The sequence below is a fragment of the Rutilus rutilus genome, assembly GCF_951802725.1.
Source record: "Rutilus rutilus genome assembly, chromosome: 7".
NCBI lineage: Eukaryota > Metazoa > Chordata > Actinopteri > Cypriniformes > Leuciscidae > Rutilus > Rutilus rutilus.
In genome coordinates, this window is record NC_140221.1 from 48,134,088 (window position 1) to 48,149,087 (window position 15,000).

The 15,000-nt window shown below is 41.5% G+C and overlaps 2 protein-coding genes across 3 annotated transcripts in view; both read right to left on the bottom strand.

The window, feature by feature from the left end:
- mcc (MCC regulator of WNT signaling pathway) overlaps window positions 1–3,416 on the bottom strand; it is a 90,728-nt gene extending 87,312 nt beyond the window's left edge. For both annotated transcript variants that reach the window (XM_084412765.1, XM_084412762.1), the window contains exons 1-2: window positions 3,246–3,416; window positions 1,246–1,487 (exon numbers count right to left, since the gene is read on the bottom strand). In XM_084412765.1, the coding sequence (XP_084268891.1) occupies window positions 1,246–1,487; window positions 3,246–3,370 (367 nt within the window). In that variant the 5' untranslated portion in view covers window positions 3,371–3,416. The remainder of the gene's footprint in view (window positions 1–1,245; window positions 1,488–3,245) is intronic.
- Window positions 3,417–9,664: 6,248 nt separating this feature from the next.
- The window catches only part of rcl1 (RNA terminal phosphate cyclase-like 1), a 21,122-nt gene continuing 15,786 nt past the window's right edge, over window positions 9,665–15,000 (bottom strand). The window contains exons 8-9 of the mRNA XM_084412766.1: window positions 14,818–14,921; window positions 9,665–10,324 (exon numbers count right to left, since the gene is read on the bottom strand). Of these exons, the coding sequence (XP_084268892.1) occupies window positions 10,171–10,324; window positions 14,818–14,921 (258 nt within the window). The 3' untranslated portion in view covers window positions 9,665–10,170. The remainder of the gene's footprint in view (window positions 10,325–14,817; window positions 14,922–15,000) is intronic.

The following is a 15,000-nucleotide window of genomic DNA, read 5'->3' on the forward strand; positions in this document are numbered from 1 at the left end:
AGCTGAACACAGACCGCCAACATAAACATCACTCAAAACTAGAGGTGTAACGATCCTCTCATGTCACGATCCGACACCATATACGATCCTCACGACACCATATTATTGCCATACTCCAAGACTCATGGGAAAAGGTTAACAAAAAATGCACTGTTGATTAAAATGCTAAATTTGGTATTACATTGATTGTGTGTGTAAATGAACAGGCTTCTGGACTTGGTGCTGAAACCCAAAGCACAGACAATAGAGACGCCAGAATAACAATATTCATGATTCTGAAGATGAAAATACTGAATTATTGTAGATGAATATGCTTGTGCTCTTTCACTGACTAGATATATTTAAAATAATGTCGGCCACTTTTTACTGGTAACATCAGACATCTGGCATTATCAGGACCCACAGATATTCCCCCACTGCATTATTATACATTATATTCAACATTATATATAGTAGTTTAATGTACTGACACTCTGAAAACTTAGGAGAACTTGGGAGAACTATCCACAATATATATTGTTGCAGTTTTGTATTGTGATATATTGCTACACCCCTACTCAAAACTGAACTAAAACAGAGACAAAAGCTCTGGATTGCGAACTATAGGAGGTGTGGCATCCTGACTAAAACTCAGGACTAGAAATGTGATGTTTGAGCCATGAAACCACAACACTGTGCATTATTAGGGACGCACGAAATATCGGCCACCATTTCAGTATCAGCTGATATCGGTTCATTTTTTATATATTAAAGCTGATAAATAATGTATTATTTCCTTCAGCTGAGACTCTTCAGATGCGACTGCTCAACATGATGATTATGAAGTGCTTGAAATATGATTGAAATCACTTAAAAAAAGGAAAACACAGTTCAGTGCAACATGTGCAGCGCAAGTCGGTCATATCGGCTACAGAACATGATCATGAGAACATTATAATTGTGTGTTTGAGACGTGGATTTTAATGGTGAGACTTTTGTGTTTGTAATCAGGCTCTCAAAAAAATTACATAAAAATTTGGATTTAGATTTATCGGGCGATATATCGGTTATCGGCTTTCAAATATAAATAATTATCGGTTATCGGTATCGGCCAAAATGTTCATATCGGTGCATCCCTATGCACTAGCTTACATTTGCATATTCCCTAATAGAGTGCATTAGTGCCCCGACTACTTTTTCAGCAGGAATTATTTTCCTATTCATAATTTAAAATTGTTCGAGGTCTGAACAAGGAAAGTCTCATACCTAAACTGTTCTCGCTGCTGGTCGGCCAGGAGGCGACACGCTCCCGAAGTTTCTTCTCCTCCGAGTCGCCGGAGAGAGACAGTTGTCCTTCTTCTTTCCGGATCTCTCCGACCAGTTGCATTCGACAGCGTGTGAAGTCTTCGAAGGAAATCTTTCCTCGCTCGTCGGCGCCGAGCTGAGCCATGATCTCTGCCACCGCGTCCTCCATGTTCAGCTGCCGGCACACCATCAGCAGATCATTCCTGAGAGAGAGAGAGAGAGAGAGAGAGAGAGAGAGAGAGGGGGGGGGGGGGGGGAGAGGGAGAAAGAGATGCTTGAGATTCAAGAGAATGGCTTATTTTAGGGAATCTAGGGATGCACCGATATGCATGTTGCACTGAACTGTATTTTCCTTTTATGAAGTGATTTCAATCATATTTCAAGTTATTCATAATCATCATGTTGAGCAGTGCGCATCTGAAGTGTCTCAGCTGAAGGAAATAATACATTATTTATCAGCTTTAATATATCTGCCAAATCTTCTTATCGGGCCGATAACGAAAACATTAAAAATGAACCGATATCAGCCGATACCGATATGGCACGCATCCCTAACTTATTTACATTTACAGTCGCCCCAAACTGTACAGATTAGACATTACAGTCAAAAAAGCACAAAGAGTGTCTGTATCTGCAGGATCTTATCTCACAACTGAACTAACTTCATCACATTAACTATGACAGACAAGACAGAGGACGTTACTTCTGGTACGACACAAAGATCCAGCTTTTTAAACAATAATGACCGTTTTCAGTCTTTTTGATCACTGATCATCTCTTCTTCTTTACTACTAGTTATAGCACCAAATAAACATGAATGAACATCAGGAATATTGTGTCAAGCTCAAGACGTTAATCTACTAACTCTCCTGACTGGTTAGTCGGACAAAATGGAAAATAAACGCATAAGTGATTTAAGTGAAATATAATGGTTCTGTGTTATTTGTATGACTTGAACACATGATTTGCTGTAGCCTAACACTGAACTAGGTCTATTCTTTATCACGCTTTGTCAAATGTTTTGCTTGTAAAGTATGTTTGTGTCTTTCTTCACTATAAATTATACTTGCTTTGAGAACTAACTTCATCACTTTAGCTATGACAATCTTTGGCTGGTGTTTCACAATCATGAAATGTCACAAACACTGTCTTTATGTGCATCTCTAGATCTAGTTTGTTTTATCATGTTCTTTCAATCAAACTTCTTTCTGGTTGTGTTTGTGCAACTTTCTTAACACTTAATGACACTTAACGCAATCTAACGCAAGCAATGACATTATTTAAGATGGAGCCAATAATATAAATCTTTTATTACACTGAAGCATGCTGTTGTGATTTTGGAAACGATTAAAAAAAGAATGCATGCATGCAAAAACTAACAAACATAATAATATACAAATATATGTATGTGTGTGTGTGTGTGTGTGTGTGTGTGTTAGGGTCCCAGAAAGGATTTCTGTCATTAAGTTTCAAGTAAAGAAAACGAACTAAAATCTCGTGTCTTTGATTTGTCTTGCAAAACACCAGTAACTCAGTAATGAGATGAGGATTTTACACCAGCAATCATTACAATAACACCATAGGAATCACTCCTAAATAGAAAACAACATTCAACAACAACAAGACACATAGAATTGCATTCAAATATGTATATTCAAAAAGTGAGCAGATTCAAGTGTTCCAAAAGAGAACAAGTTCATAAACATAAACCGCAAAGTTTCGCGGATGATGAAACATTTCCTGTCACTTCCGACACAGCGAACGCGCTTCTGACAGCTTTAACTCCACGCAAACTAACTTTACACGCGTTTATGTGTGTGTTTTTCACGAGTTAAACCGTGACATTGTTGCAGCCGTCTCACTAAAACGCGCGTGACGTCAGCGCGCGCGTCCGCTGCTCAGCTCCGCGACTCTTTATGAGTTTCTCCTGCAGAACGAGTGAGTTTAGTGTGTTTTCTGACCGGTTTATGTATCCGTCTCCGTCCCCGTCGCACGTCTGGAAGAGCCGACGCACGCGTTCCTCCTCCGCGGTGCTGTTTGACGCGTCGCTGCTGCCGCTGCTGCCGCTCACCTCCGACGCCATCATCAACGCGCATGCGCAACGCTGGGGCACGCGCACAAACACACGCGCTTCAGCAGCTGCACACTCACTGCTGTGTCTAAAAATGCATATTCTTTACAATTAGTGAACATATGATCAAACATAATAGACATTATATTACCACTACAAAAAAAAAACAAAAAAAAACGCACCCACTTACAAAAATGAATAAACACAAGATCGCAATTCTGAGAATTTGTTTTTATTAATAAACTTTTTTTTATTGCGAGATTGCAATTCTGAGAAAAAGGTATATTTTTTCCTTTACAATTGGACTTTATAACTCTAAATTCGTCAGATCTGGAGAGTGTGTGTGTGTGTGTGTGTGTGTGTGTGTGTCGAGGCGAGTGTGTGTGGTTGTGTGTGTGAGTGTGTATCGAGGCGAGTGTGTGTGGTTGTGTGTGTGTGTGAGTGAGTGTGTATCGAGGCGCAGATCCTTCATCAGATCTGGAGTGTGTGTGTGTGTGTGTGTGTGTGTGTGTGTGTGTGTGTGTGTGTGTGTGCCGAGGCGCAGATCCTTCATCAGATCTGGAGTGTGTGTGTGTGTGTGTATCGAGGCGAGTGTGTGTGGTTGTGTGTGTGAGTGTGTATCGAGGCGCAGATCCTTCATCAGATCTGGAGTGTGTGTGTGTGTGTGTGTGTGTGTATCGAGGCGAGTGTGTGTGGTTGTGTGTGTGAGTGTGTATCGAGGCGCAGATCCTTCATCAGATCTGGAGTGTGTGTGTGTGTGTATTGAGGCGAGTGTGTGTGGTTGTGTGTGTGAGTGTGTATCGAGGCGCAGATCCTTCATCAGATCTGGAGTGTGTGTGTGTGTGTGTGTGTGTGTGTGTCAAGGTGCAGGTCCTTCATCAGATCTGGAGCGTGTGTGTGTCAAGGTGCTGGTCCTTCATCTGATCTGGAGTGTGTGTGTGTGTGTATCGAGGTGCAGGTCCTTCATCTGATCTGGAGTGTGTGTGAGTGTGTATCGAGGTGCAGGTCCTTCATCAGATCTGGAGTGTGTGTGTGTGTGTGTGTATCGAGGTGCAGGTCCTTCATCAGATCTGGAGTGTGTGTGTGAGTGTGTATCGAGGTGCAGGTCCTTCATCAGATCTGGAGTGTGTGTGTGTGTGTGTATCGTGGTGCAGGTCCTTCATCAGATCTGGAGTGTGTGTGTGTGTGTATCGAGGTGCAGGTCCTTCATCAGATCTGGAGTGTGTGTGTGTGTGTGTATCGAGGTGCAGGTCCTTCATCAGATCTGGAGTGTGTGTGTGTGTGTATCGAGGTGCAGATCCTTCATCAGATCTGGAGTGTGTGTGTGTGTGTGTGTGTGTATCGAGGTGCAGGTCCTTCATCAGATCTGGAGTGTGTGTGTGTGTGTGTGTATCGAGGTGCAGGTCCTTCATCTGATCTGGAGTGTGTGTGTGTGTGTATCGAGGTGCAGGTCCTTCATCAGATCTGGAGTGTGTGTGTGTGTGTGTGTCCAGGCGCAGGTCCTTCATCAGATCTGGATCCGGCAGGCTGCAGGGAAACCTCAGGATAAACAAAAACACTAAAATTAGCGTAGATGCCATTCTTCTTATGATGTTACGAGTACATCAGGATTTATGGGAAGTGTTCCCGGTTCCGGCTGACCTGATCTATGCAGCCTAACATTGAATTATAGAAGTCTATAATGTGTTATGTGTAAGCTAGGTCAAAGAGATGTGTTTTTAGTCTAGCTTTGAACTGACAGAGTGTGTCTTCTTCCCGGACAATGGTAGGAAGACTGTTCCAAAGTTTTGGTGCTAAATAGGAAAAGGATCTACCGCCAGCAGTCGATTCTGATATTCTAGGTATTATCAACTGGCCGGAATTCTGAGATTGCAATAGACGTGAAGGACTATAATGCGTTAAGAGCTCGCTCAAGTACTGCGGAGCTAAACCATTCAGTGCTTTGTAAGGAATCAGCAATATTTTAAAATGTATACAATGTTTAATAGGGAGCCAATGCAGTTTTGACAGAACCGGGCTAATATGGTCATACTTCCTGGTTCTGGTAAGAACTCGAGCTGCTGCGCTTTGGACCAGCTGTAGTTTGTTTATTATGCGTGCAGGGCAACCACCCAGTAGAGCATTACAACAGAGAATGTGTAATAAGGGGAGAAGTTCCACTCTCAGTAAACGTCCGGCTTCTGAACTGGTTGCAGTTCCACTCTGGCTCCACATGAGGGCGCTCACAGGACGAGTGCAGTTCCACTCTTGCTCCACATGAGGGCGCTCACAGGACGAGTGCAGTTCCACTCTTGCTCCACATGAGGGCGCTCACAGGACGAGTGCAGTTCCACTCTGGCTCTACATGAGGGCACTCACAGGACGAGTGCAGTTCCACTCTTGCTCCACATGAGGGCGCTCACAGGACGAGTGCAGTTCCACTCTGGCTCCACATGAGGGCGCTCACAGGACGAGTGCAGTTCCACTCTTGCTCCACATGAGGGCGCTCACAGGACGAGTGCAGTTCCACTCTGGCTCCACATGAGGGCGCTCACAGGATGAGTGCAGTTCCACTCTTGCTCCACATGAGGGCGCTCACAGGACGAGTGCAGTTCCACTCTGGCTCCACATGAGGGCGCTCACAGGACGAGTGCAGTTCCACTCTGGCTCCATATGAGGGCGCTCACAGGATGAGTGCAGTTCCACTCTTGCTCCACATGAGGGCGCTCACAGGACGAGTGCAGTTCCACTCTGGCTCCACATGAGGGCGCTCACAGGACGAGTGCAGGATGAATGGAGGTCTATGGCGCTATACCCCTCAAAATCCACTTTTCTCAGGATATAATGTTTTGTCTAGTAATTTGAATGTTGTATTCGACAGGAGATGCAAAGAAATTACACATTGCTGGGTGTTAGATTTTTTAGAGTCACTTATTTGCTTTAAAAAGTCTTTTAAAATGTCAATGACGTCACACACATCGTACGACCAGAGATACTGCTTTACGGCAATCCTTCAGTCACTTTGGTGCTTTCACGCTCTGCACTTTCTTTTCTCTCGAGGCACAGGTAAACACACACAGCTGACACAGGCAAACACACACAGCTGACACAGGTAAACACACACAGCCGACACAGGTAAACACACACAGCCGACACAGGTAAACACACACAGCTGACACAGGCAAACACACACAGCTGACACAGGCAAACACACACAGCTGACACAGGTAAACACACACAGCTGACACAAGTAAACACACAACACAGCTGACACAGGTAAACACACACAGCTGACACAGGTAAACACACACAGCTGACACAGGTAAACACACACAGCTGACACAGGTAAACACACACAGCTGACACAGGTAAACACACACAGCTGACACAGGCAAACACACACAGCTGACACAGGTAAACACACACAGCTGACACAAGTAAACACACAACACAGCTGACACAGGTAAACACACACAGCTGACACAGGTAAACACACAACACAGCTGACACAGGCAAACACACACAGCTGACACAGGTAAACACACACAGCTGACACAAGTAAACACACAACACAGCTGACACAGGTAAACACACACAGCTGACACAGGTAAACACACAACACAGCTGACACAGGTAAACACACACAGCCGACACAGGTAAACACACAACACAGCTGACACAGGTAAACACACACAGCCGACACAGGTAAACACACACAGCCGACACAGGTAAACACACACAGCCGACACAGGTAAACACACACAGCTGACACAGGTAAACACACACAGCCGACACAGCCGACACAGGTAAACACACACAGCTGACACAGCCGACACAGGTAAACACACACAGCTGACACAGGTAAACACACACAGCCGACACAGCTGACACAGGTAAACACACACAGCTGACACAGCCGACACAGGTAAACACACACAGCTGACACAGGTAAACACACACAGCTGACACAGGCAAACACACACAGCTGACACAGCCGACACAGGTAAACACACACAGCCGACACAGGTAAACACACACACAGCTGACACAGGTAAACACACACAGCCGACACAGGTAAACACACACAGCTGACACAGGTAAACACACACAGCCGACACAGGTAAACACACACAGCTGACACAGCCGACACAGGTAAACACACACAGCTGACACAGCCGACACAGGTAAACACACACAGCCGACACAGCCGACACAGGTAAACACACACAGCCGACACAGGTAACACACAGCTGACACAGCCGACACAGGTAAACACACACAGCTGACACAGCCGACACAGGTAAACACACACAGCTGACACAGGTAAACACACACAGCTGACACAGGCAAACACACAGCTGACACAGGTAAACACACAGCTGACACAGGCAAACACACAGCTGACACAGGTAAACACACAGCTGACACAGGCAAACACACAGCTGACACAGGCAAACACACAACACAGCTGACACAAGTAAACACACACAGCTGACACAGGTAAACACACACAGCTGACACAGGCAAACACACAGCTGACACAGGTAAACACACAGCTGACACAGGCAAACACACAGCTGACACAGGCAAACACACAACACAGCTGACACAGGTAAACACACACAGCTGACACAGGTAAACACACGTGCTAGAAGAGGTTTAGTTTTGTTGTTATAAAAGACCATCAAGCGGTATCTCTGGTCGTAATCAGTCCTTCACTGACCAATCAGCGTTCATTAGCAGAATGCTAGCGTGTTATGGGCAACAACAACTCAACCTGTAAGAAATCGAAAGGACATAAGTACTTGTTCATTCAACGTTCGACCTATAACCCATGTTGAACTTGCAAAACCTCCAATCAAATCTGAGATTTCTGAACGGCAATCGGGTGAAAGAGAAAAATGTATCCGTCTAGCCCCATAGACTCCCATGCACTCATGGGCGATCGCCCCCAGTGGAGCTCTGGTGGAACTACAACCAACATTCGGTACAATAGGACTAAATAGGGAGTGGCCAGGCTCTCCGTAGACGGGATCTGGCTGTAGTTTGTTTATTAAGCGTGCAGGGCAACCACCCATAATAGCATTACAATAATCTAGCCTTGATGTCATGAAGGGCCGTCAGCCGTTAAGCGACTGAACGCCAGTGGGCGGGGCCTATGGTGCGATGATATATTGCTATTCGTCAATGTCTTGCTCTGGAGGCGGTCATATGCAAATGTATTTGCCTGTATGAAGTCACAGATCCCACAACATCAAACATTTTGAAGCTTGTTTAAATAAATCTAATATTTGTATATGATTCAATTCTCTTATATAACATTGGTTTTGTCAAGCCAATGTATCAAGAGTGCTATTTGTTGCCCTTTGACCCCACATGCGTTTCATTCAGAGAAATCACTTCTGATCACGTGTCAATATTTAGTCATTGCGCAACTCTTTTCTGACAGAAAGCAGTCAAGAGGCCAGACCGCTAGAGGAGGTCTGAGCGAGAGTATCACACGAGCCACGAAAGCCAAACACAATAATAGGAAGCTTTTAAAAAGAAGCGAGACCCTCTTAAAACATTCCTGACCAAAGATCAGAACACAAACACCAGCCGTCCGTCCAAAACAAGAGCATGAGTCGCGGAAACAGAAGAACGGTGAGGAAGGAAACGCGGGTCAGAGTTCAGGACCTCGTCGTCGATCAACTTTCTCTGTGTATCAGAACTTATATATTTTTACAGTTATTATTCAAATTATTATATTTTCAGGTTTTACATTTTTATTCAGTTTATGATGTGCTTTTGTCATTTTTGTTGTTGTTGTTCTTTTTAAATAGAACTATTTAGGTTTAATTTATTTTTATTTCACTTTTAGTTTTTATTTGCAATTAATTTTAGTGCTTTAGCTTAAATCTCAGTCACATATATATACACACACACACATACAATATATATTATTTAAGCTTTATTTCACTTAACACAAATGTTTTAATATTTTATTAGGTACCAATATTAACCCTGCTGTGTATAATCCTGAACTATATGCTTTATTTTAAATACAAATTTATATTTAGTTTTATTTAAATAAAACATTTCTGATGAAAATGTGTGTATATATATATATTTTTTTTAAGCTTTATTTCAATTAACAAAAGTTTTCACATTTTTAATTTTAGGTAATGATCATGTATATTTAGTTTTATTTTATATATGTTCATATATATATATATATATATACATATACATATATATACATACATGCATTTATATATTCACACACACTTACAGTCATGATAGGATTCATTGGCACTGTTGATAAATATGATCAAAGAAGGCTGTAAATGCTCCTTTTAATCTTTTATTTAAAAAAATCCTCAAAAATCAAACCTATAAATAATGTGAGCAAAAATCTCATTATGAAATAAATCTTTTTCCAGAGTCCTTTACATACAAATCAGTCTCAGGCTTTCATAGACAATGTAGGATGTTTTCAAAGTTTAATTACAAGCTGTTCACAAATTGGATATCAAAAGTGATTAAATGCTTACATACAGCCTCTTTAAACAGACACGAACTGAAACTCACACAATCCCCACTCTGATCTCATCAAGTCTTTAATAGCAGTTAGGGTTAGCATCCGGCAAACGTCGCTGTAGTTCATTATTAAACTCTGAATAATCCTCTCTGGGACTGGCAGAGAAACACACAGATCAGCAAACAGAGTTTATTACTCCAACTTAAAATGTGAAAATGCATCAAAAATGGTAAAAAACGAGACATTTTTCATGAAAGAACTCGGGAATGTGGTCATTCCAGTGGAAAACACTATAAAGTTTGAGTTCAGCGAGTGTTTATTTGACGGTTTTGCTGATGTTGCTGTATCCGGCTCCGACACACGTCATCAGGATCTTCTCTCCTCCTTTACACTCGTCTTCTCCGGGCTTCTGCGGATCCATCTTGAACATGATCTGGAAGAAGTCTCGGATGTGTCTCAGGAACTCGATCCTGCGGTGGAAAACGGACAGAAGATGAAGGGAATTCAAGGTGAGCACGACCTGTCGTTACCCTAGTACAGGTCCAACAAACACGGTAAAAATAACTCTGTTTACCTGCATGTCATGTGACCGTAAACCAACATCAGAGTTGAACTGTGAACCAGTGTTATTTACTATCATTGAGATGCTATTATAGCTTTTATTCATATTGAATTTCACATTTTCAAGTTTTAGTAGTTCCTGTTGTGTGTTTGTGTCATTTTTGGCAGTTTATGCAGTTTTAGGAGTTTATATAAGTCTATATAAGTTTAGTTTTTATTTCAGTTTTAGTTATTTTAGAACAATTAAGTTAAACTAATAAAAAATTAGAAATACTGCTTTGGCAATCAGCTGAAATTTTAACATTTTATTTTAGTAAAGCTTTACTTTTTTTTAATGGTTTTAGTTTTAGTTAAAGGGGTCATATAATGGTACATGCACTTTTACAAGTTGATTGCACTGAAATGTGTGTTGGCAGTGCCTGTACACAACCATCCTATCATGATAAAAATCCATCCAGTGGTTTTGTTTTAATCTCCTTATATGTTTGACCATCTCTGAAATCAAGCCGTTCGATATTGTGACGTCATAAGATCGTACGCCCCTCCCTCTATTGTGATTGACAGTCGTGTTTCAACACAAGACCCGCCCTGAGCGAGCTGTGACAGCCGTTGTCATAGTAGTCCGCCATTGTTGATATGCTGGAGTAGAATGGCGTCTAAGCGATTGTGGTGTTCTGTTCTTAGATGTAATAAGGAACACAGCAGTCATTTGGATGTTCCTAAATCCGAGCCGTTGAAGAAGCAGTGGCTGAGTTTTGTTTTTGAAGCATATGCCCAAAGGATTGACGCGGGGATTCCCTCACGGGGATTCCCCACGATCGTCTATGCTTTCATGTTTATGCGAATCATTTCACACCAGACAGCTTTACAAACGAGAAAAAACGGATCGGTACCAACGTGTTCCTGCTGAACCTCCAGAAGATGTGAGTGTAATGTTTTATTAACCTTTATATTAGTATTTATATTAATCTTTGCGAAATTTGCAAACCTTGCTGCAGGCTTCACGATGTAAGGTTTACACTCAGGGTACATTACAGCATGTTTTCTATGTACGACGTTCTCAATATAATTCATAATCCCACGTTTATAACGAATAACACGTGGTTATTGTGTTAGATACGGTCAGAGAATGTCTAATACGGTGTACGCACAGAACAGAGGGGCGGGGTGAGCAAAGCTCATTATCATTTAAAGACACATGCACTGAAACGGCGTGCTGAAAACAGAGCTGTTTTTGACCAGGTAAAATTAGTGTTTTCTTACAATACTAATGAGAATTTTTAATTAAAGTATATTACAAACTTTTAATTTAGACCCTAAAGAATCATATTAGCTTGTACAAAAATGGCATTATATGACCCCTTTAAATATAAAAATCTTACTTGAAATAAATGTTAACCGAAATATTAAAATAACAAATGATATACACAAAAAAATGTTAAACTAATAATAATGGTAAAAACTACAAAATTACACAAAAAAAAAAAAAGTACTTAAAGGAAAAATATATAAATAAAAACAAAGAACAGATAAATGGAGTTTAGAAAGAAAGAAGTGATTCTGAACTGAAACGAGTCGTCAGTAATTCAGTCTCACTTCCTGCTGAATCTATGTAGGTTAGTAACTCATTTGCATAATGCCAGCCCATTGGCTGAGCAGCGTCTCTAAGCCCCGCCTTTAATTAGGATAAATTGATAGGATAAATAAAAGTTGAAATTACTCTGTCTCAAGTCAGAATTTTTACATTTTAATGTCATAATTATGATCTTTCAAGTCAATATCAATATCAATATCAATATCATATATTTTAAGTCAACATTTTATGTCATAATTCTGACTTAAAGCAGTTTTGTCTTTTTATATCATTCATAATTATGGCTTAATTTCAACTGTTATATTTGACTTTGTCAGAATTTTGACACGTCATCATTTCAACGATCATAATTATGACTCTTTATGACTTCATTATATCTTATGACTTAGTGTGCCATCATTTCAACTGTCGCAATTTTGACTAAGTCTTCAGTCAGAATAATTTTGACTCAAAACTTCAACCATAATGTCACAATTATGACTTTTTTTTTGTCAGAATTTCACATTTTTGACGAGTCAGTTTTGACTTTTTTACTTCTTAAGTCATAATTTTGACTTTGTTTCAGAATTTTGACTATCAGATTCAGATATGATAATGAGCGTTTGGTTTCTGCCCAATCAGAGCAGAGCAGCTCTCAGAGAGGCGGGGTTTAGAGAGACTGAGAGGAAAGAGCTGATGCTGCAGTGGAGATTATGAGGACATTACAGTGTTTTTGATCTTAGATGCGTGTGAACCTGTTGTAGGAGACGCTAAACAACATTAGCCTTTAAAATAGCACAATAGAGGAGCTTTACATACACATGAAGCAGGACACCACGGAGAGTCGATCCACTGGAGCTCAGACATGTGTTGGCACCGTCAATCTTCAGTTATCATAGTACTGTACTTGACAGGCACACAGCACCGGTACCATGATAACTGAAAATGGACAATTCATGACGGATGGAGTTCATCACCGCAGAGAGAAAACATCTGGATCCGCACACAGACGTAATGCAGAACGGGAATATGGTCATTCAGGGGAAAGAAAGCCATTCAAACGGCAGAGCTTTTCTCTCTTTCCAGTCCAAATATCTCAACATTCTTAAATCAAGATGCATTTACTAAAGTAGTAAAACACCATGAGATATTATCTCTTTCCCCATTGCCGGATAATTTGGCTTTCTCGTTAACAACTCACTTAATTTTGATTTATTTCCCCAGAAAACAAGTCATAATATCTTATATCATTTTACTCCTCTAGTGAATGCATCTTGATTTAAGAATGTTTAGATATTTGGACTGGAAACCAGACAGAAACACTGAGTGAGAACAGCATGTTTTGCAGTGTGTATCATCATGACAGACGACTTCTCTTAATCAATACTATTTGAATTTATAATATTCCACCATCCGAACGGATTCTGTAAGTTTTCCTTTAATGACATCACAGCAAAAATCCCTTCCAATGAGAGATGTGTGTGTGTGTGTCACTGATGAAGTTTAGTTAAAGTCCCCCTGTGGTGTAAATCCAGCGTTTAATGTAGTTTATGTGTGTATGTGGTGTTTTTAATCTGCTTTAAGACAAAGCATGTGTAAATTCATAAGTCGACACCATTGCTGAGTATTTCCTCCTTAAAACTGCAGTGAACCAAAGACAGTCTCAGGGTGCTTTCACACTTGGTTCGATTGTCTGTTCCGAACCCGAGTTCGATTGCTCCCCCCTCCCCCTGCCCCCGATGGACTGTGTTCACATTATATTATTTGCATCCGAACCGTGGTACGCTTGCATCATTAAGCTGCAGCTGGCGAGTACTCGTGTTGCTTGGTAACTGCTATGAAAAGGCGTCAAAATGGATAGAATTGCTCGCTTCACATTTCTTTTTCTTTTTTTTAACCTTTGGTTTTGTTTTCAAAGAAAATATACAGAAACACACTTGCGTCTGTCTGCCGCAAAAGTATTAAAACCGTTCCAAAGACAGCGGGATGTCCGCCGAAGACAATTTTTGTGGAGGCAAGCAGAAATCATCTCTCTGCTTGCATGCGTCAATCCCTGTTTTCCTCAAGGTAAGCGTATAGACCCTTTTACAGTTGTTAAACACACACGCACACAGGCACGCACCACATTATACGTCATCAATAGCGGTTCACTTCCGCGATTTGGTACGATTGCGTTCATATCAGCAGCGAATCGTACCCGAGTTCACATGAACCGTACCCCAGACCACCTTTTTAAGCGGACTCGAGTACGGTTCGCGGGTGCGCACCCGAGTTCGGAAAACAGCGTTCACATCATCCAAACGAACCGAACTATGACGTCATTCGAACCCAGGTGCGCACCAAAAGTGCTAGTGTGAAAGCACCCTCAAAAACACGCTTTGAAATCGCTGGTGTTTCTGACGTCACAAACTACCTTGTAACCAATCAGATCAACGTGTGATCGTCAACCAGTGGATCTCTGAGCTGAGTGAGTGAGTGGAGGCGGGGCTCATTTGCATATTCATAGAACCGCGCATACTAAATGAGGCAAGGGTGTCGAGTTACATTCAAGATAATTTAAGGTATGAGGAATTTTTTTCAAGGAAAAATAAAATGGTTTAAATATGTCATTGTAGGGATCAGAGTTATAAGGGATATAATGATGGACTACAGGCGGACTCTAATGGAAGAGCACGGATGTCAAACTGATAGTAAAAGGAAAGATACCAGTCTTTCTGAATCACTGGGAAAAGCTGCACGTACAGCTTTAAATGACATTTGATTCTTTTTGTACTTGGCTTGAACACTTAGATCCCATCTGTGTGTGTGTGTGTGTGTGTGTGCGCTTACGTGTAGGGCGAGAGTGGTCCTAACAGGGTTTTAGAGACGTCTTGTTGGCCTAACGTCATGTACAGGAGAGCCAAGCTCTGATTGGTTGAATCCACACATCCGCCCTGCAGATTAAAGAAAGGAGGAGGTTCAGAATCAAGAGGTCACAAGGGTTATTATGGGTAACTAAAACAACATAATCAG